At 52.4% G+C, this 20,177-nt stretch overlaps 1 protein-coding gene across 7 annotated transcripts in view; it reads left to right on the top strand.

The window, feature by feature from the left end:
• Window positions 1–15,987, top strand: part of ATP6V0A1 (ATPase H+ transporting V0 subunit a1) — a 63,872-nt gene extending 47,885 nt beyond the window's left edge. For 4 of the 7 annotated variants that reach the window (XM_059379452.1, XM_059379449.1, XM_059379455.1 and 1 more), the window contains 5 exons: window positions 1,936–2,043; window positions 3,274–3,291; window positions 8,164–8,281; window positions 8,587–8,758; window positions 14,406–15,987. In XM_059379452.1, the coding sequence (XP_059235435.1) occupies window positions 1,936–2,043; window positions 3,274–3,291; window positions 8,164–8,281; window positions 8,587–8,758; window positions 14,406–14,499 (510 nt within the window). In that variant the 3' untranslated portion in view covers window positions 14,500–15,987. The remainder of the gene's footprint in view (window positions 1–1,935; window positions 2,044–3,273; window positions 3,292–8,163; window positions 8,282–8,586; window positions 8,759–14,405) is intronic. The other 3 variants (XM_059379450.1, XM_059379456.1, XM_059379454.1) reach the window with 1 other exon arrangement.
• The last annotated feature ends 4,190 nt before the right edge of the window (window positions 15,988–20,177 follow it).

Below are 20,177 nucleotides of genomic sequence, written 5' to 3'. Positions count from 1 at the left end.
TTAAGCGTCTGGCTCTTGATCTCAGCTCAGGTCTTAATCTCAGGGTTTTGAGTTCCATCCCCACGTTGGGGCTACTAAAGCCCAACTAAAACCAAAACACTAAAAAGTAAAATTAAAGCAATAGTTTAGAGAATGCAAATAGTACAGAAAAGGAAAGTCCCTCTCTTCCCAGACCCCTTCTGCTCAGAGGCAGGGGAGTTTTTGCTTCCAAATTTTTTCTGCATATTTCTATTATCCATTAATATAAATCTGTATATATGTTTGTACATGTATATATGTATGTGTTTAAAATGTACTAGGAATTGTGTTTTAAACTGTGGCACTCTTCTGCCACAGTTTTAGGTTTAAAAATTTTTAGTGTGTCCTGGGAGATCGTTTCACTCTTTTATAGTTGTCTGGTATTCCATAGAACATTCTGTTGGATATGCTAAAATTGTGTAATCACTCTCTTGTTGATGGATATGTTGGTTGTTCCCAATTCTTTGCTATTACAAATAAGAATGCAGGGAACATCATTGTCCGTGTACCTTGATCAAATTTCATAAACACAGATGTTCCCAGCAGCAGGACTGCTGAGTCTCAAAGGGTACTTGCATTTTTGTGTGTGTGTGCTTACATTTTCAATTTTGACAGACAGTAAAAATAATTATACAGTTTGCACTTGGGGGATGTTTTTTTAAACATAGATTTCCTAGGCCCCATTCCAGACCTACTAAACGTACGATTTCTGGAGGTAGCATTTGAGAATCTCTAATATCAAGGTGATTCTGATGCAGCTGGCTCTCTGACCAGCACGGGAGAACCCGTGCTACAAGTAGAGAGAGACTTTGCCCAGACACTGAGTTCTAGTAGTCCATAAGCTGTGGTAAAAAGTGCACACCAGAAGGTAGAGCCCTGAGTGGGGACCCCAGGGCAGTTGGCACATCGTGCTGCTGCCCAGAAGGCCATTTTGCTGGAGAGCAGTTTTTAAACTCTTGCCTCCTTTGGGCTCCCTCATCAGAAACCATAAGCATTGGGTCTAAGGACTGGTTCTTTAGCTCCTATTCCCTCTGGTAGGTTAGCTCTCATTGCTGTTTGTCTGATTTCACTCCAGTTCTGCCTGGTTTTTGCACTCAAAGAGGCCTTTTGCCTCAGCAAACCCAAGCTTTTCAAGTCAGATTGACTTAGAAATTCTGGTTCTGGGGAGCCCACTGAACACAGTGACTGGGAAACAGGTAGAGGCAAGCACCCAGTCTGCAACTGCCACATGCCTCCAAGATTGTTGGAACATTCCAGAGTCTTCCACTGAAGGAAAGGAGCCTTTTCCTTGTTCTTTTTTCTTTCTTTCTTTCTTTTTAACTCCATATTCTCTATCCACGAGCTGGTGTACATTAAGCTTTTGTCCCTTCCCTGATCCTAGGAAGTCCTTTGTTCCTGGGCAGAGACCCGGTCCGCTTCTGGGGGAGGTTGCTGGAACTCTTGGGTTCCAGTTGAAAGCTTATCCAACCAGGTTATAATCACCTTGTCATTTGGCTCCCCTCCCTCCTAGAAAGTCTGGTCTTTAGTTCTAGAAAAACTTAGACCCCTGACAACTTTATAGATAGAGCTACAGTCGTTATAAGAGTCTGCTCATAGGAAGCTTTTCCTTCTAGCAGGCCTCTCAGCTGGCCTTGACCGAGGCCAGGTTAGTGCATCCGGAAGCGGCAGGCAGAACTGATCAGAGTGAGGTGGTAAATGCAGCTGCAGCTGGGGCTGGGGCTGGGGCTGGGCCGGTGGTGGTTGGGGCGGGGACAGTGGTTTGTTTTTAGTTCAGCTGTTGGATCAGCGGGTTTTGATTTTGTTGCTAGAATATATGCTTTTCTGAGGTTTGTATGTACTAACCATTGCCCTTCCCCACCTCACAGAATGTCACATTAAAGCCCAGGCAAATTCTACTCTTTCTGTTCATCTGTGTAGGGAACTCTCAACTTTGGTGGGATCAGGGTGGGCAACGGACCGACAGAGGAGGATGCTGAGATTATTCAGCATGACCAGCTCTCCACCCACTCAGAGGACGCAGAAGAGGTAAGATCCAGTGGCATGGGCTTCCTCTCCTTCTCCTGGGGGTCAGCCCTCGTCTTATGTGCAGAAGTGGCCTCCCTCTGGTCTTCTTGAAAAATGAAAATGCTCATATTAGTGATCAGCCTGCCTTCTGGCCCTCTTTAGGCAGCACAGCTTTTTCCAGCTGGCCTACTGCGAGCTCCGGGTGGCCCCTCCAGTACCCGCAGCAGTTGTGGTTGCTTGTCCGAGCTCACTGAATTCTGAGTTGCCCGCAGTACTCTGCATGCCAATCTCAGTGACTAACTATGCTCCTGGGGACCAAGGGCAGAGGAGGCCCAGGCTTCCCCACTCTTGTTACCAGAAACACAGCCCCTTTAGGGCAGCTTCTTCTTCCCTTCCCCCTTCCAGGAATGGTTCCAGTTGGAACTGTAACCACGGGTATTTTTCAAGTCTTGTCCCACTAATGGGCTCTTTTTTTTTTTTTCCCCAAGATTTTATTTATTTATTTGACAAGAGAGAGAGAGTTCACAAGTAGGCAGAGCAGCAGGCAGAGGGAGGAGGGAAGCAGGCTCCGCGCTGATCAGAAAGCCTGATGTGGGGCACAATCCCAGGACCCCAAGATCACGACCTGAGTTGAAGGCAGAGGCCCAACCCAATGAGCCACCCAGGCGCCCCAACTAATGCACTCTTACTACAAATATATTACCTGAGCTTTTAAAAAATGTTACTTGCCGACCTTTTACAGGGAGAGTGAAAAGTAGTAAAGTCAAATTAGACTTTTCCTTAAACCACCACCCCCAGGCTGTTTTTTAAAATCCAGTCTCCTTGCCTGACCACTCACACTACAAAGTCTCTGAATTGAACTTTTGAATGTCATCTGTTCATTATATTGTCTCTCTCTCTCTCTCTCTTTTTTTTTTTTTTTTTTGCATTATATGCTTTTTGAAGCAAATAGAATAGGAATTAGGGAACCAGGTGACTAAACTTCTCAGTCTGTCTGACCGCTTCCCCCATGTGTATGACATTTTTAAAAGATATTGTAAGGGTTGGGGTGCCTTTAAAAGATATGTATCTTTTAATGCTGTAAATCCCGCTGGGTTTGCTTTCTGCGTGTGCTGAGGAGGCCTGCCTCCAACGCATTAGGCCCATTTAACATCCACAGTTTTCCCCGGGAAACAGTCCGTAACCTTGTGCTCGTGACTTGTGACCGTGTGTGGCATGGCTTCCCACTAAGTGTAAATTTGTGTTTACAAGCCTACCGAGGATGAAGTGGTAAGAAACAAGCTGGCTTTGCCTTCATGTTTATCTGGGGCTTCTCTTCCCATCCTTGTGATCACTCTGCTGACCCTGCTGCAGCCGGGGGCCACACACGACACCCGCGCATCCCGCATCTCACGGGCCATGTCTCTAACCAGTGCGTGAACCTGTGTTCTGAAAAAGCTCATCTCCATTAACTGCATCTCATGTCGGTCACCTCTGTCTTTGTTTCACTGACTTTGCTGATCTAATCCCTCTGAGAATGGCTTTGAAAGGAGCTGCAAGTAATGTCTGCTTTGGCATTCTTGAAGTGACCCCCCTTGGGGGTTAGATCCCATTGGTCTTGGCCTTCCTCTCCTGTGGTGTTATGTATGGTCCGGTCGCTCTGCCGCTGGGAGTAGCTGTTTCCTCCTTGCTCTCTGAGAGCTTGTGAGTAAAGCTTACCCTTCCTCCCTGTCTGAGATGCAGCCAGTCTCTTCCTCCTGTCCTCATCAGCTTGATGATGCTTGAAGTGAGAATTGCTGGACCTTCACTTGGGGTCCACTCTATCTCCCTGTGACCCAGATGGGAGGTAGAAAGCTTTCAAAAAGGAGGCTTTGTCTCTCCAATGTATTCCAGAAAAAAACAATCCCATTTGCGTGAAAGGAGTTCATATTATACCAGGTAATAGAAACAAAGTTGGCCATTCAGGCCACATTTGGAGTAGAAGGCCTTCTAGCTTAGCAGTAATTCATTTAGTGATACACAAATTTTAAATTGATTTTTTTTATTTTTAAAGGCCTTGCTGCACTGTTTGCATCTTCCCCCAAAACTTTTCTCTAAAATATATAGACCCATGAACCTTCCCTCTCCTGGCTCTCCTAGTCCTCTCTAAAAGAGGAGTGGGATGGGAACAGGAAGACCTTGGCTGTTCTGTGTAAAACCAGACCATGCTCGGTCTTCCTGAAGGCTGGAGAGCCTCATTCACTGGCCTCCAGGAGCCCCCGTGTTCCTGTGAGCTGCTCACCTGCACATAGTGACTGGTCGAACTGCTTGGAAGGGCTGGCGGGGAGTGTGTTCCGTGTTAGTGAGGAGCCCAGGCCTCTCCCAGTAACATAGCCTCCAACAACACTGCTCTTTCTAAGTGTCTTCTAGTAGAGCACCCAATGCGTGGTCATCATCAGAATGGTCCACATTAGTGAGCCATGTCCCAGGGGCTTTGGATGTCCACACAAGATGGACTGTAATTCAGCCTCCCTAGTCTCTGGCCCCTCAGCTCCCTCAAGGGTTCAGCGTCCCATGGCTTCCTAAACAATGATGACATTTTATCTTTATCAGGCACATGTATGGTGTAGTGCTCCACAGCCAGATTTAGATGAACTGTTAAAATTATCTAAAGATTTCAAACAAAACTTTTCTTTTCTTTTTTTTTTTTTTTTTTTTAAAGTTCAGCCTAATTCTTCTAGAACGTCCCCTTTTTGCTTGGCTGTGAAAACCCATTTGCCCCACGTAGGCCATTATTCCAGCCTTGGTGAAGCTGTAGTTCCTCTCCCTGGGAAGCACTTAGTCCAGTTGTGAACCAGGGCCAGGCTGGCTGATCTTCTGGGAAGTCTTGAAAGGCTGTAACCATTCAGCAGGGGTCAGTGGCACCTCTCCCTGCTGTCATCTCACCAGGTGTGGCCATCCCACACACCCAGCCGTGTACTCATTCCATCCGTTCGTGTGTTTTTTTCATTCCACTCACCCATCCATCCATCCAGTCATCCCACTTACCCATCTGTCCACCCCACCCGTTCATTCGTCTCGTGCGTCCGTCTGCCCACCCATCCTCCATCTGTCCATCCCACCCACCCGTCCATCCATCCATCTGTTCATTCATCCTACCCACCCATCCATCCATTAATTCTTTTGTCCCACCCATTCATTCATTCACCCTCTGTGTGCCAAGCACTGCGGTGCTACAGAAACTGCAAGAAGAAAAACATAGACGTTGCCTTCGCGGAACTCCCAGCCCAACTGAAGAAACAGCCTGGGTGACAGATGGCGTGATTAAGATGTGCCCAGGATGCTGTGGGAACATGGAAAGAGGGCACCTGACAGGCACTGGGGTTGGGGTGGAGAAGAGGTCGACCAGGAAGTGATTCCCTACAGAGATTGTTGCTAACTTAGTCCGGTCAAGCAGGAGTCTTTGTGGGGGCTGGGTGTATACACCATCAGTGTGTATAGTTATCGGAAAGACCCAGGCATGTGGGTCCATCACGTGTTGGGGGTAAACAGGCACACAGCTTGGCTGGAGCTCAGGGACAGGAATTGGAGACCAGTGAGAGGGGCGCCTGGAGGTTGCAGAAACTCACCATGGTACCGAGTGTTTGAATAGTAAGGAGCGATCAGAAGGCGGGGGCAGCTGGAAGTGTCACAGCCTGTGTGCATTGCTGAAATGCTCTAGTGGGTGTGTTCTAGGGGATATTGGATTGGCGAGGGGTCACAGTGTGGAGGCATGGAGACCAGCTAGTTTGATATGAGTCATGAAAGAATCAGGAGGCCTGAAGTGAGGCGTTGCAGAGGAGTTGGAAAGGAAGGGACAGCTAATGAGATCAAGGAAGTTAGAGCTACAGGTCCCAGGACCTCAGTGAATGTAGGCGGTGAGAGTGAGTGAGGATTCCAGATTGACTTCCAGGCTCGGGTGCCTGCAGCCCTAGTGATGACACTGTTAGACGTGGGCCCTAGAGTAGGAACAGGTCCTGGTGGGGTCAGAGGAGAGCAATGAATGAGCATGGGGGCATGGAGTTTGAAGTGCCTCTGGCTCACTGGGAAGGGATGTAGCACGGCCCGTGGGGAACAGGGAAAGTGGAAATGAAGGTGTCCGTCGGGGAGTCACTCCTACGGGTGGCCGTCCAAGACTGAGCGGCCACGCTGCAAGAGAAGTGTGAGAGCTGAGGCTGGACCTCCAACATTTAAGGAAGAATCAAGATGGAGACTGGGAAGGAGCATCCGGGGAGGTAGGAGGAAAACTGAGGACAGGGGAGCGTCTCCAGAGCGAGGAGGAAAAGGCAACAGTGAGAGGCACTGCAGGGGCTCAGTCAGGACACAGAATGTGTTAGACCTCACGCCTGGGAGGCAAGGGAGTGGGTCCTGGGAAGGTAGGGTCTGTCAGGTGGAGAGGGTGGAGGGCAAGGCCCAGGAGGTGAGGAGGGGAGGGGCCGCACACCTGGAGGAGAGTGTAGCCGGGAGTCCCTAGCGGTCCTTCTCAGTCACAGCTGACTCCTGAGTCAGTGATAGGCTCCTAAGTGCTGGGCTGCATTTCACGATAAATCCTCACCCACTTGCTCCATTATATAGTGATGAAAACTTGCCCACGGTTACAAAGCAGGAAGTTAGGAAGAAAGTACAGGGAGAGTGTGGTAACACCCGGAAGGGAGGCTCCCTCTGTGTTCTCCATTCTTCTGGGAGGAACTCTGGATAAAATAAAACTGAAAAGGGGCCAGTTCTACAGGAAACCCAGCAGTCCGTGCTTTCGTGGAGCTCTTAGGAGCAGTGCTCCTGGGAGCCAGGACTGTCCTGCCTCTACAGGCTCTGGGGTGACAGCCAGCACTGGTGGGAAAGAGCTCTTAGCAGTGTTCTTGGGATTGGAGTAATGAAGATTTCTCTAGTTTTTAGGGTAACAGGCCTCTTTAGGAGGCCTGAAGAGCCTGTTACAGAAGAAAAGCCCAGAAATACTCCAAGTCAGGTGAGGGAAACTGAGGCAGTTGCCCAGAGATGGTGTGTTGGAGCTGGCCCCCCTCCCTCCTGGCCGCACCCCCGAGGCCTGGGCTGTGAGCACTTTACCCGCCAGCTCCTTCTCTCATCCTGCCTTCATGCAATTTCTCAGGACATTTCTTGTGTCCTTTGGGAGTGGAGTCATGTGAGTCTTGAAAGAAACTGGTGAGAAACAGACTCCAACCTGAAGGCAGGGCAGGCAGGGAGGCCCTGTGCTTCTGGGTTTCTGTGGGGGCTGTGTAGGAGGAGCCCGGGAAGGGCCCACCTCCTGTTTTTGGTGGCTGTGATTGCCCCACCTGGGGTGGGAGTTGGGGTCCCCGGAAGGATGCCTGGCTCCCCTCCAGTGCATGCCAGTAATTATTCCCTAGCCGCTCTTGGAGCGGGCTGCATGTGAACTCCTGCAGGCTTGTTCTAGCTCTACCCCTTTATTCTCGAAACAGTATTTGATGTGGGAAGGAAAGATGGAGAAAAGGAGCCTGAGAAAAACAGAAACAAAAAACAATAGATGTTCCATGTGGTCTCAGTCAACTGGAGGATTTGGGGAAACTTCTGTCAGAATTTCCATGTGTCTTCTTCTCAGAAGCCACAAAAGAAAAAGGAGGTTATCTTGCTCCCAACAGGCCGTAAGAATAATAAGTGAAGTGACTGTAGAGGCTTAGTCTTGCCTTGGCAGCTTCTGGCCTGCAAGCCCGTCACCTGAAGCATGGCCGCCCAGGAAAAGCCCTCTGCTCTGAGGACTCGGAGGAAGGAGGAAGGAGGAGGTCAGCTGGAGGAGGCCCAGCAGCAGGGCCCTGGAGTCCCGCAGCCAGACAGCCCATTTCTCTGAGTGCTCTTAACTCGGCATACATTCCTCTCTCAAGCTTACAGCCTAGTGAGAAGAAAAACATGTGTTGAGAGTCATCTCGTTAAGATGGAGGTCATTAAAATGTAGTTTGTCAAGGGAAATGGGGTGTCCCAGTTGGGGGCTAAGCCAGGCAGGATTTCTGGGGATAACGTAGCTGAATCACCACCTGTGGTCAACACTGGGGGCTTCCTGGCCCGGATAGCCGTCAGTGCTGGTCCTCAGGCCCGGGCCCCAAGCTCCAAATGGCCACAGCCCCATCTGCACATCACCTCCCAGCCTCTGTCTTCTCTGGTTTACTTCCATGGCAGTTTGACTTTGGGGACACCATGGTCCACCAGGCCATCCACACCATCGAGTACTGCCTGGGCTGCATCTCAAACACCGCGTCCTACCTGCGGCTCTGGGCCCTCAGCCTGGCACATGCACGTGAGTGTATTTCTCTCTGGTGGGAAATTACAGGTTTCCCCTTCTCTGGGCACTTTCCCCGATGTGGGGCTTAAGTAGAGTGGAAATAACATAGAGGTCTGGAACTACTCAGTCTCCTGAATCCCGGGAGAAAGCCGTCCAAACGGGAGGACCAGCACTTTGCCACCTGAGCTATGTGCAGGGAGTCCCTGCAGGAAGCCGGGGTGCGGCAAACACTTGGGATGAGGGACGGCAGAGCAAAGTGGTAGGCCCACGGCATCTCTTGCCACGCTGAACCAGATGTCCTGTCTCTCTGCATTCCCCAGAGCTGTCTGAGGTGCTTTGGACCATGGTGATCCACATCGGCCTCAGCGTGAAGAGCTTGGCGGGAGGTCTGGCGCTGTTCTTCATTTTCGCCGCCTTTGCCACCCTGACCGTGGCCATCCTCCTGATCATGGAGGGCCTCTCGGCCTTCCTCCATGCGCTACGATTACACTGGTGAGCGGCAGCGAGTTTGGGGGGCTGGGATGTGTCCTTAGCTGCACGCAAGGCAGCTTTACTCTGGTACAGAATCCAGAGACACTGGGAAGTGTCTGCTTTCGTTCACATCATTATACCCAAGGACCTACATTAGGAGTGAGCATCAGGAAATGTCCACAGAATAGCACAGCTCACTTTTCAGAGCCTCCAGCGGAGAATTCTCTGGTGGGTGTTGTCAGATTCCCTCTCCCTGCCTTTAGCTTTCTTCACTGCTCTTGATTATGGCTTAAAAGCCCTGCTGAGGGTGTTGGTTTGTTTGGTTTTTGTTTTTTGTTTTGTTTTGTTTTGTTTTGTTTTGTTGCTCTGGCATAAACTTTCTCCTGTCTTCAGAGCAATGGAAGCAACTCTGGAATCGATTTTCAGTCCGGGAAGGTGCTAGAACACACTGTACCCCAGTTTTGTCCCCCTCGTTCTGTCACTGTGCCAGTGTCTTTGCGTAGGAGCCCTGGCAGCCCCATGTGGGTAGGGGGGTTCCTGCTTCCACCCTGAAGCAGCTTCTTCAGAAGGGCAGGTTTGGATTTGTTTGTTTTCCTTAAAGTATTTGGTGGCTTTTAATGGCTCTGTCTGGAGAGAGCTAGCTCAGTCCCAGGGAGTGGGAGAGGTGGAGTCTGGTCTAGGCAGTGACCCTGTGGCCTCAAGGTAGGATTACCAGGTTTGGCAAATACAATTACAGGACACCCAGTGAAATTTGAATTTCAGGTAAACAACTTTTTTTTTTTGTAGTATAAGTATTTCCCAAATATACATGGGATATACTAAGCACTAGCATCCTGTACTTCATCTGGTTTCCCTACCTCAAGCTCTCCCTCTTTTGAGTCTCTACTTCGTCCTTTATGTCATGATTCTCCCTCTCTTTTTGCGTCTCAAACCCCAATGGCTGTGGAAACTCTGGACCCTGTCTCTAGAGAAACACCCCCACCAACAGTCTTACCCGTTTATGGGGTCACACACTCAGGAACCCTAACCGTAGGAACTCCTAGACGAGAGGGCCTATGGTGCCAATGATTTCGAGATCAGAGGGTGTATGGAATGTCTCATGACATCAGTTTTCTAACCCTGAACCCAAGGATCCTCTTCCCCATTCCCCTTATCTTTGGTTTTCCTCCTGACTTGGTTATGCCGAGCCCCCTCCAGGATTCCTCTGTTTGCTGTTCTAAAGGACGGGAACGCAAGGCATGGCAGAGCGGGGCATAACTGGGACTTGCTCTTCCCTCAAAAGCTCTTTTAAAATAACCCATCCTCTGGCTGGCTTTCCTCCCCCTTGCCGCCCTCCTCCTCACCCAGCTGTTGTTTATTTACTGTCCAGCCAGGAGGTTCGGGGCGCTGTGTGGCTCGGACTGCTGGCCCGCTGCCCGTTCTCAGCTTATCAGCACGCTCTCTCCCCAGCACACTTCCTCACCCGCTCGGTATGAGGGAATGTCTGTGTAGCCAGCCTGTGGTGACTCACTGTCTCTTCCTTCCTTTCCTAATCACTTCTCTGTCTCATGAGCCCTGGGCTTGAGGGGCCAGTTGCCACCCCACCTGAATTCCAGCCCAAGAGGGAGGCCTGTCACCTCCTCCCTTGGGCGGGCTGGGAGCAGTCACGGTGCTGGATCAGAACTGTCAGAGCAGTGAGCCAGGCACACCGCCGTCACCTGAGCCTGGGCCTAATCTCCAGAGTGAGCAGAGGCCGCTTGGGAGGCCATGTTCTATTGGGGCCAGAAGGATTATTTCTCCCTCGGGCTTACCTGTGGCCTTCAAGTGAAGGTGTCTTCCCTCGGCCCCATGAGTGAGCCCAAGAACCTAATGAGTGACAAGAGAGCAGGCTTCAAATTAGGCCCACCTGGGTTCAAATTCCGGCTCTGCTGTCACTGGCTGCCTGACCCTGAGAAGAGCACTTACCTTTCTGGACCTCACTTTCAGGTGGGGAGAGGATGGTGTCCGTGTAACATGGTCGCTGTGATAAATAGGAAATAACGCGCACACCAGGTGCCTGTGGCAGTGGCTGGGCTCCTCAGAAACTGACGTTTGAGTGCAGATCACTTAGAAGCGGGCTGCCCTAAGGAGAGGGCATCTTGGTGGCAGTCCCTCGCAAAGAAACTGCTTTTAGTGTTTCAAGAGGGGAGGGCCCCCCCCCCCCCCCAGGCAGGGGCCGTCCCCTCCGACCACCTTGTGGGTTGTGGAGGTAGAGAAGAGAAACATGAAGCTCCTTTGTCCAGCTTTCAGAATCCCGTTGTTGGAGGCCCGTTTGGAGCATTGCCCTGACTGAAAGGGGGTGAATGAAACGGGTGCTCGTGCTCCCCCTCCTGGCCAGATGTGGATGTGAGGCAGGGATTCAGGGCCTGCTAGTCCCTGTCCCCACCACCGCTGGGATGCAGGAATTCTGAGTTGTGGCCCTCTTGTGAGGCTGGGGACAGCGGGTCCTGCTGAAAATGGGTGCTTGACATTGCTGTATTTTTCCTGGGGTCCAGCCTGGACGTCCTCATAACTGTCACTGTATCCTTGGCTGTCAGCTGGGGTTTCCTGATCCTATGCAAGGGCTGCCCCATTACAAGAGCTCTGGATGTCTTCAGTGGGGACAAGAACAACATCATACACCACTAGTGTGAGATTCATGTAGGGTCCAAAGGAGGTGGGTGATATATTTGAAACCAAGAGTGAACAGGTTACTGTCTAGCTATTCATTCTGTGTCCTTCTGAGTTACATGTCTCTCTCTCTTTTGCCTAATGTCATAGATGTCTTTCCTTGCGCAGGAAAGGCAAAGGCAGGGATAGGATTTGTCAGTTTGTGGACACCAAACTGACTTCAGTAGAAAGGCTGTTGCCTCCTGGCCCACTTTCAGGAACCAAATCCCTTCTTACTGAGCAGATCCACATGCATGTCGATGTGCACACGTGTGCACTCACGGATTTGTTGAAGGGCAAAGGAAGGTGGGGACCAGGCTGTCATAAAGAGTGGAGTGGTGGCGCGCACAGGACACCACGGGGCAGTTGCAGGAACAGCTGGCCTGGAAGTGAGTACCCCTGGAGCGGAGTTCCTGGCTGCTGTCATTCCCCTGGCTGGCATGGGGGCCGTCGGACAGATTTGTGCTCCAGGCCCTGGGCTGCTCAGAGAGCGGCAGAAAGGGCCCGAGAAGCAGCTCAGCCCCAGATCATCTTTCTAAAACTGCCTCTTTCCACTCACATGCCTGCCAGGAAAGGGAGGAGACCCAGGACTCCTTTCCCCTTCCTTCACTCAAGGAAACAGGTTTCTGGTTACATAGCGGTGCCGAGCGCTCCGGCAACTCCCCCTTACCCTTCGGGTCACGGGGTGGCCTCTGCCAGGTACCGCAGCCGGGAGGGAAGGGGTGGGAGGGAGGAACCCATCTGACTTCCTGAGGCCGGGCCTCCTCACAACTGTGGAATTCTAGAGGTGGCTTGGGCCATGGTAGGGCCCTAGAGACTCCCTGAGTAGTGTAGTCGACTCCCAAAATAAGAGGAACTTGCAGGGCTGTGAGCAGGGCACTCGAGGCCCCTGCGCAAAGAACTTGATGTTTGTACTTTCTCAGGAAACACTCATTTTCCTGACTGGGAGGGAGAAAAGGGTGGAGAGCCCGATAGGGAGATTGCTTTCCAGCTTTGTTCTGGGAGGTTGGAGTAAGTGAGGCTGAGAAGGGACAGGAAGTCGGCCTGACCCCGAGATGCCCTAGGGTGTCCGTGGTGGTGGCCACCTGAACCCTCTAACCACAAGCAGTCGCTCGAGGTAGAAGGAGTATCGGGCCATGTGCCAGAGGGACCACCCATGTGCTCACACAGCAGAAGTCATCCGCCTGCATCTCAGACCCCTGGAGCCCTTCCTTCCCGCTGGGCCCCTGGGTAGGTAAGGCACACAGAGGAATGCCAGAAGGATGGTGATCCCACGGGCTTCGGAAAACTTCCTGAAGCTCCTATTCCATTCGTCCATTTTGGAATTTGAATTGTTTGTGTGATTAGCCAGCCAGGGGGTCAGAGTTCTGCGCCCCTCGTAGACCCTAAGGTGACTTGGCCACCATCTCGCCACATGCCATGCAGATGGCATATGTCGATCTCTTTCCGGTTGTTCAGAAATGCCCTTGCCATATGCAGACAGCCTGCTTGGCGGGAAGCATGCAGTCCCGACAGCAGTGGGTGAAAAGCAGGAACCTACCCCATCCCTACCTAATGCCCCCAATGGAGGCCTAAATAGCTGTAGCTTCTAGGACTTCTCAGGGGGTTGGGACGGGGGAACGAGTCCAGATCCCGGTTTGAAATTGCTCTTGCCAGGAATCCTGTGACTTCAATGTGAAGCCCCTTCCCCCGGGTCCTATTTTCCCTTGGCCCAGGGAACCCTCCGGAGTCTGGGAGGCTTTGGGATTTGGGCCCAGGCCCTGGAATGTGGGGCTGGGAGGAGAAGGCCGCCTGTTCTTAACGCCCCCGCAGAAAATTCTGTTCACCTCTTCTCCCCAGGGGTTGCAGCCAGCAGCTCTGCAGTGTCCTCTGCCAGCCCTGCAGGGCTGAAGGGGCCTCTGAGGACCTCTGAGGGCTACTATCAGACCGCCCCTGCTGCACATGGTCCTTCCTGTGCAGGCCTCTGGGCTTGGAGGCAGGACAGAGTCCCGCCCTAGGTCCCAGCCTCCAGCCCCCAGCCCCTCTGTCCTTTGCAGGGCTTCTGCTGGTGCCCCCAGGGTCACACAGTGCTGAGTGGAAACTATTCCTCAGGGCAGCTCTCCTTGGCTTTTTTATCCTCTGATTCATGCATTTTTCTGCCCATATTTGGTGGTGATTTGGTTGCTGGGCGGCCCTCCAGGAAGTGTGCAAGGGAAGCTCGGCCTGCAGCCTGGCTCTGCTTCCAGGAGGGCCGGCTTCCTGCCCCTCAGAGTTGGAGAGGGCCCCAGGGAGGCGGTCGGCGATGGCTGCTGGGCTCCCTGGGAAAGGAGGTGAAGCTCTGCTTTTCCTTTCAGCCCCTGAGAGAAGAATTCGTTCTCAGATGTTTTTGTCGTTGGAGAATATTTTTACCGTTACTTGGAGAAGACCCCCCCCCGCCGCCCCGCTCCCCACACCATCCCACCCCCGCAACTCCTGGGAATTTCCTCCCCAAAGCCTCCAGCCTTCACTCGAAACCCTCCCTTCTCCTTCCTCCTGCAAGAGAAGAGACAAGGGCACCTGCCGGAGTCCCTGGCGCTGAGCTCTGCCACCCTGGGGCTTCCCTGAGAGGTCGGCCGTGAGCCCCTGAGCCCTGGCCAGGAGCTGGTGTCTAGTCTCATTGCCCTTAAGAGACTCAAAGCAATGGCACTTTTGCACATGGCTAGACAAAGAGTTTTGCGTAAACACACTCTGCTTAGCAGGAAGGAGCAGGAAGGACAAACCAGTGAGGAGGTACGCGGCACTCACTCCTGCCTTGCCAGAGTGCCTGGCCGAGGGCAGGCCCCGGCTTCAGAAGCAGGGCTTGTGCGCACTGTGGGAAGCAGGCTAAGGCCTGGGCTAGGTGGGTGGCAGAAGGCTGAGCTGTTTGCCCAGGCTCAGCTAGGAAAGTGAGGTCTCTAGCAGGAGGGTCAGAGCTTCCTTTTAGCCCCTGGGAAGCCCCAAAAGGATTCTGTGGAATGATGGCTTTCCTTTTCCCTTTCCCCAGGGTCGAGTTCCAGAATAAATTCTACAGCGGAACCGGTTTCAAGTTCCTACCCTTCTCCTTCGAGCACATTCGGGAAGGGAAGTTTGACGAGTGAGCCCGTCGTGCGGCTGTGTGCCGGCAGGCTGCCCTCCCCACTCCTGCCACAGTGGTTAGCTGTGCGCCTCTTGCCTGTTGGTCGTGTTCCCTGGGTATCGGGGTATTTGTGTCATCCCCGCCACCCCTCCCCCAGCCACCTGTGAGTCATTTAGATAGATCCGTCCCTCCCTGGGTCCTCCGCCACCGCCAACGTCATGTGTAGTGTAGTGATTTTCTAGAGAGAAGCCGGGCTCTGGCTGTCACTCCTACCCACTGGGCACTGGCCTTGCCCTCCCAGCCTCCGTCCAGCCAGAGGCAGCCCCTTCTCTGTCCCCTGGTGATGAACAAGTTTGTGCATTTTACACTTGAGCCCGAAGCCCACGGAAGGAGCGCCGTCCCTATATACACCAGGACTTGGAGCCCCCCTCCCTGCCATTCTAGTTACCGGTTGGGGGCAGGGGTGCCCTTTAACACACCCCACTCTTGTGTTAGCAGGGAGAGGGTCCAGGAGGTGGTGTTGCTGTCCTCTGCCCATCCCGTCTGGTCTTCAGGGCAGTTGTTAATCAGGAATTCAGCTGGACCCGACTGTGCCGCTGTGTGTGGCTTCGCCCTGTCACTCCCAAGAGTCCCCGGGGACCGCACACCACCTCCCTAATCCTCGCCCTCTCCTCCCTCCCAGAATCCCCTCCTTCTCCCTACCGCTGTGTACCCGGCACAACAGCATAGCTGGGTCTCTGCGCAGAGAGACTCTCCTGTGGCTTCTCAGGCGGAGCTGCAGACCCTGTCGCAAGCAGGCCCTCGGGGCAGAGGCTTCGAACTGGTGCTGTTTTCCTGGCGCAGTCCCCAAGACATTCCCCTACCCCTAATCATGAGTCTCTAGGTCAGGACCATAGTCATCCAGGGTGGTTCTGCCGGCAGACCTGCCTTCTCTGCCCCCCAGTGCCCCTCTGCACTTCTACTGGGGACCCTGGTCAAGGGAGTGCGGTCCTGGTCCTGGGCAGTGAAGGTCAGGGCCATTTACAGTCTGTCAGTGGGAGGCTGGGCCAGGGCTGCAGTGCGCTGCTTGTGAGAGCTGCGGGGCCTTACCCTGTGGGCGGATGGGCAGCACCCCCCAGGGGACCACCTCTCCGGTCATCCCCATGCTGGGCTATGGCTTTCAGGGCCTTTAATCATGTGTTGACACAGCAGCCCAGGCTGCTTCAGCTAAATTGAACCCTGGGCCTCCAGTGGAGGAGATAATCCCGTGAATTGGCCAGGGCCCTGTGCTCCACCCACCCGGGCTTTTCTGAGTGAGGCACTTAGAGCCTCTCCTGGGCATGGGCCACCCGAGCTTCCTCGTGTGCTGGCCAGTGTGGCCCTGTGTTGAGCCCCCTCCCCTCTGGGCCCCGTGGTTTACATGTGACCTTTGCTCTGTTTACAGCAGGGTTTGAAGCAGAGCTCTTAGGAACCCTGCCCAAGGCCCTTCTGTTCACGTATTCCTATGCTAAATAAAGTGTGTTTGACTCTACCAGGGAGCCTGCCTGTCCTTGTGCCCACAGCCCCTGTGCCCACGCCCCTGCCCCTCCCCCAGCACGTCTGCTTCCCTGTGATCAGAGGCCACAGCTGCAGGCCAGACAGTTTGTGAAATTCTCACCTCTCACGTTTCCCAGGCGCCTTCCCCTCCCTCGAGCCCAGCAGCAATGCAGATAGCTCCGGTGGGGAGGGACCTAGGGACCTGTCCTCCTCTTCCTTTCCTACACTGCCCCCCCATTGGGCAGGGGAAGAGGGGGCCTGGGCAGCTGCCCACCCGCATCTGCCTCTTCTGCAAGTGTGCTTCCCACGACTCAGTATCCTGGCCCTTCTGATCCCTGATGCCCTTGGCCTTGGTGTAAGTGGAGACTCTGCGTGGGGTTCCTCAGGGCAGCAGGAGGATGTGAGGTGCTGAAGTCGGCAGGTGGCTGAAGAGGCAGCAGGCGGGGCGGGCAGGGAGGGCGAGGTCTCCCTCCTAACTGCCGTGTCAGGCACCCACATTCTTCCTCCCCATTCCTCCTGGGGCCTCCAGGACAGGGCTGCGGAGGAATGTGAGCAGCAGGCCAACAGCTGCTGCTCGGGAGGGGTGAGGCGGGGCGAGGAGGGGCAGGAACACCCTGTTTCATGTTCCCCTTCCTCGAGCCCTCTCCTCCCCACAGGCCACCTACCCCGGAACAGGCCCGTGAGTGCGGCACCCGCACCTGGCTTCAGGCCCCCGCAGGTCGAGCCTTCATGGGGCGGAGCGCTTTCAGCCTCTGCTCCGTTACCGACTCAAAAGGAGAGAGATTTGGAATCAGTGGAATGAGAGTCCAGAAGTAAATTTACTTTGTGGGAGATTGAGCTTCCACAAAGGGGCCAGGACAGTTCAGTGTGGAAAGAACAGTCTTGAACAAGTGGTATTTGTACAACTGGGTATCCTCGTGCGAACGAACACATTTGGACGGCAGCCCCCACACCGTATTTAAAATGAACTCAAAGTAGGCTACATTTTTTTCTCAATGTAAAAGTTAAAAACTAAAATTCCTACGGGGAATTACAGGAGAATGTTTTCGTGAGCTTGGGTTAGGGGATGATTTTTAGATACAACCCTAAAAGCAAAGCGACAACCAGATAAAAGAGGGGCGCCCAGGGGGCCAGTGGGTTAAGTGTCCGACTGTTGTTTCAGCCCAGGTCCTGATCACAGGGCTGGGAGATCAAGCCTGGCATTGGACTCAGCACTCAGTGCAGCATCTGCTTGAGTTTATCTCCCTCTTCCTCTGCCCCAGCCCCACCTCCCACCTCTCTCTCTCTCTCAAATAAGTAAATCTTAACAAAAAAGGAAAGATAAGAGCCTTAGGGCCGCCTGGGTGGCTCAGTCGGTTGAGAGTCCCAAATCTTGAGCTGAAGGCAGACGTCTAACCACCCAGGCACCCCTAAATAACTTAATTTAAAAGGTAAAATTAGGTGCACCTGGGTGGCTCAATGGGTTAAAGCCTCTGCCTTCGGCTCAGGTCATGATCCCAGGGTCCTAGGATCAAGCCCCACATCGGGCTCTCTGCTCAGCGGCAAGCCTACTTACTCATCTCTCTCTACCTGCCTCTCTGCCTACTTGTGATCTCTGTCTGTCAAATACATAAAGTCTTTTAAAAAAAATTTTTTTTTAATAAAAGGTAAAGTTAGGGAAGCCTAGGTGGCTCAGTGGCTTAAATGTCTGCCTTTGGCTCAGGTCATGATCCTAGGGTCCTGGGATGGATCCTAGGCTCCTTGCTCAGCTTGGAATCTCCTTTTCCTTCTCCCTCTTCCTCTGCCCCTCCCCCTGCTTGTGTGCATTCTCTGTCAAATAAATAATTTTTTTTTAATTTATTTTAAAAAATCTTAAAAAAATAAAAGGTAAAAACATTAACTTTTAATTTAAAAAAGGAAAGGATTTGAGTAAACATTTCTAGGAAGAAAACTACACAAATGAACAATTAGCCCATGAAAAGATTCTTAGCATCATTAGGGAAACTCAAATCAAAACCATAAGAAGATCTGCCACATCAAGCCCGCCATGAAAGGCAGGAATAAAGGGAAAATTAAAATTGTGGACAAGGATGCAGAGGAATTGGAACTGCAGTGTGGGGCTGAGGGATTGGAAATGGTGCAGCTCCTTCAGAAAGCAGCTCTGGCAATTTTTAAAACATTGAATCTAGGGGCTCCTGAGTGACTCAGTTGAGTGGCTGCCTTTGGCTCAGGTCATGATCCCAGGCTCTTGGGATCGAGCCCCACATCGGGCTCCCTGCTCAGTGGGAGGCCTGCTTCTTCCTCTCCCTCTGCTGCTCTCCCTGCTCATTCTCTCACTCAAATAAATAAATAAAAACTTAAAAAAAAAAAAAAAAAAGCATCAAGCTAAGAAGCCAGATGCGAGACCAAATAACGTGTGATTCCTTTAATGTGAAATGTCTGGAATGGGTGGCAGATCCGTAGAGACAGAGAGTAGACTGGCAACCGGATGGGCTGGGACCCAATTAAAATGACATCAGTGACTGCTAGTAGGTATAGGGTTTCTTTTGGGGAATGATGAAGATGTAAAATTATAGTGACAGTTGCACAACTGAATTTACTAAAAAATTGCTGAATTGAACGTTTATTTTTTTAAGATTATTTGACAGCACACAAGCAGGGGGAGCGGCAGACAGAGGGAGAGGGAGAAGCAGGCTCCCCGCTGAGCAAGGAGTCTGATGTGGGACCGGATGTGGGCTCAATCCTAGAACCCTGGGGTCATGACCTGAGCCAAAGGGAGACACTTAGCTGACTGAGCCACCCAGGCGCCCCTGAATTGAACATTTAAATTGGTAAACTTATGGTATGTGTCAATAAAATGGGGCAGGGGGTGAGAGACCTAGGGCTTCCATGGGGAGAAATACCTCCCTTGCCCATTGGAAAAGACCTGGCTTGGCAGGTCATTGCCTAAGCGGAACTTCTGGGATCTAGTGGCCTTGGGCTGCCTCCAGCCCAGCCAGCTAAAGATGGACTGAGCCAGGAACGGAGCCATGGAAGTGGGGCTGGCCGGGAGTCCCAGGAGCCCTGGGGTATGGGCAGGGAACAGGATGGAGCCACTGCTCCTATGTTTAAGGGGCACACCATGTATCCTGATCCCCTTCTTATGAAACCCCTGCACCACAGACCTCTGCTGAGTGAGTCTGTGCTCCTGTTCTGGGAGTGCCCCACTTTGAGGTACTGGAACGAGGGTGGGAGAGGGTGGCTGGGTGCTGTAGGAGACAAGTCCATCAGCATTTTCAGGACCTCCCTCTCATCCTGTCCTTCACTGGGGGCCTGGGTAGGACTGTACCTCTTTCTGCTCCCAGGAGCCCTGGGTAGAAGGGGCATTCCTTGGAGCTCCTCTCAGATCTCAGATTCTCAATGACCTGCCTGCTCTCCCAGCTCCCCAGCGGGCCCAAGGCATGTCCTGGGTGTGGGCTGGCCCCTGGTGGTGAGACAAGGAAGGAGCCACACATTTCTCCTCACACACAAGATGGTGGGATCCTACAGGCAGTGATGACAGGCAGAAAGGGGTAAGTGACCCTGAAGGTATTCTGGGGTGTGTAGGCAGAAGGTCAGGCAGGCCAGGAACAAAAGAGGAGACAGGTGGAGAGCAGAGAGCCCAGCTCACTCGTTCCACACATGTTAACTGCAAAAGTGTCATGGTAAAATGATCAGGCAGAACAAAAGGCCCTATTATAAAAGCCCTCCTCCCACCCCGAAAGTCCCAGTGCCCCACCCAGGGCAACCACTGTTTTCATGGCCCTTTAAAAAAAAAAAAAGCACAAATGGGAGTTTGCTATACCCACTAGTTTGGCCTTTAAATATAAATATATAGGGGCACCTGGGTGGCTTAGATGTTAATTAAGTATCTGCCTTCTGCTCAGGTCATGATCCCAGGGTCCTGGGATCAAGCCCTGTATCTGGCTCCCTGCTCTGCAGGAAGCTTGCTGCTTCCTCTCTCACTCCCCCTGCTTGTGTTCTCTCTCTGTCAGGTAAATAAATCTTAAAACAAAAATTAAAAAATATATAAATATGTATATATAATTTGCAGAACGTTAACACCACACATTGTCCTCATCCCCCCACTTTTTTTTTTTAAAGATTTTATTTATTTATTTGACAGAGATCACAAGTAGGCAGAGAGGCAGGCAGAGAGAGGAGGAAGCAGGCTCCCTGCTGAGCAGA

The sequence above is a fragment of the Mustela nigripes genome, chromosome 16, assembly GCF_022355385.1.
Source record: "Mustela nigripes isolate SB6536 chromosome 16, MUSNIG.SB6536, whole genome shotgun sequence".
Taxonomy (NCBI): Eukaryota; Metazoa; Chordata; class Mammalia; order Carnivora; family Mustelidae; genus Mustela; species Mustela nigripes.
This window is presented reverse-complemented; position numbering and strand designations above follow the sequence as displayed.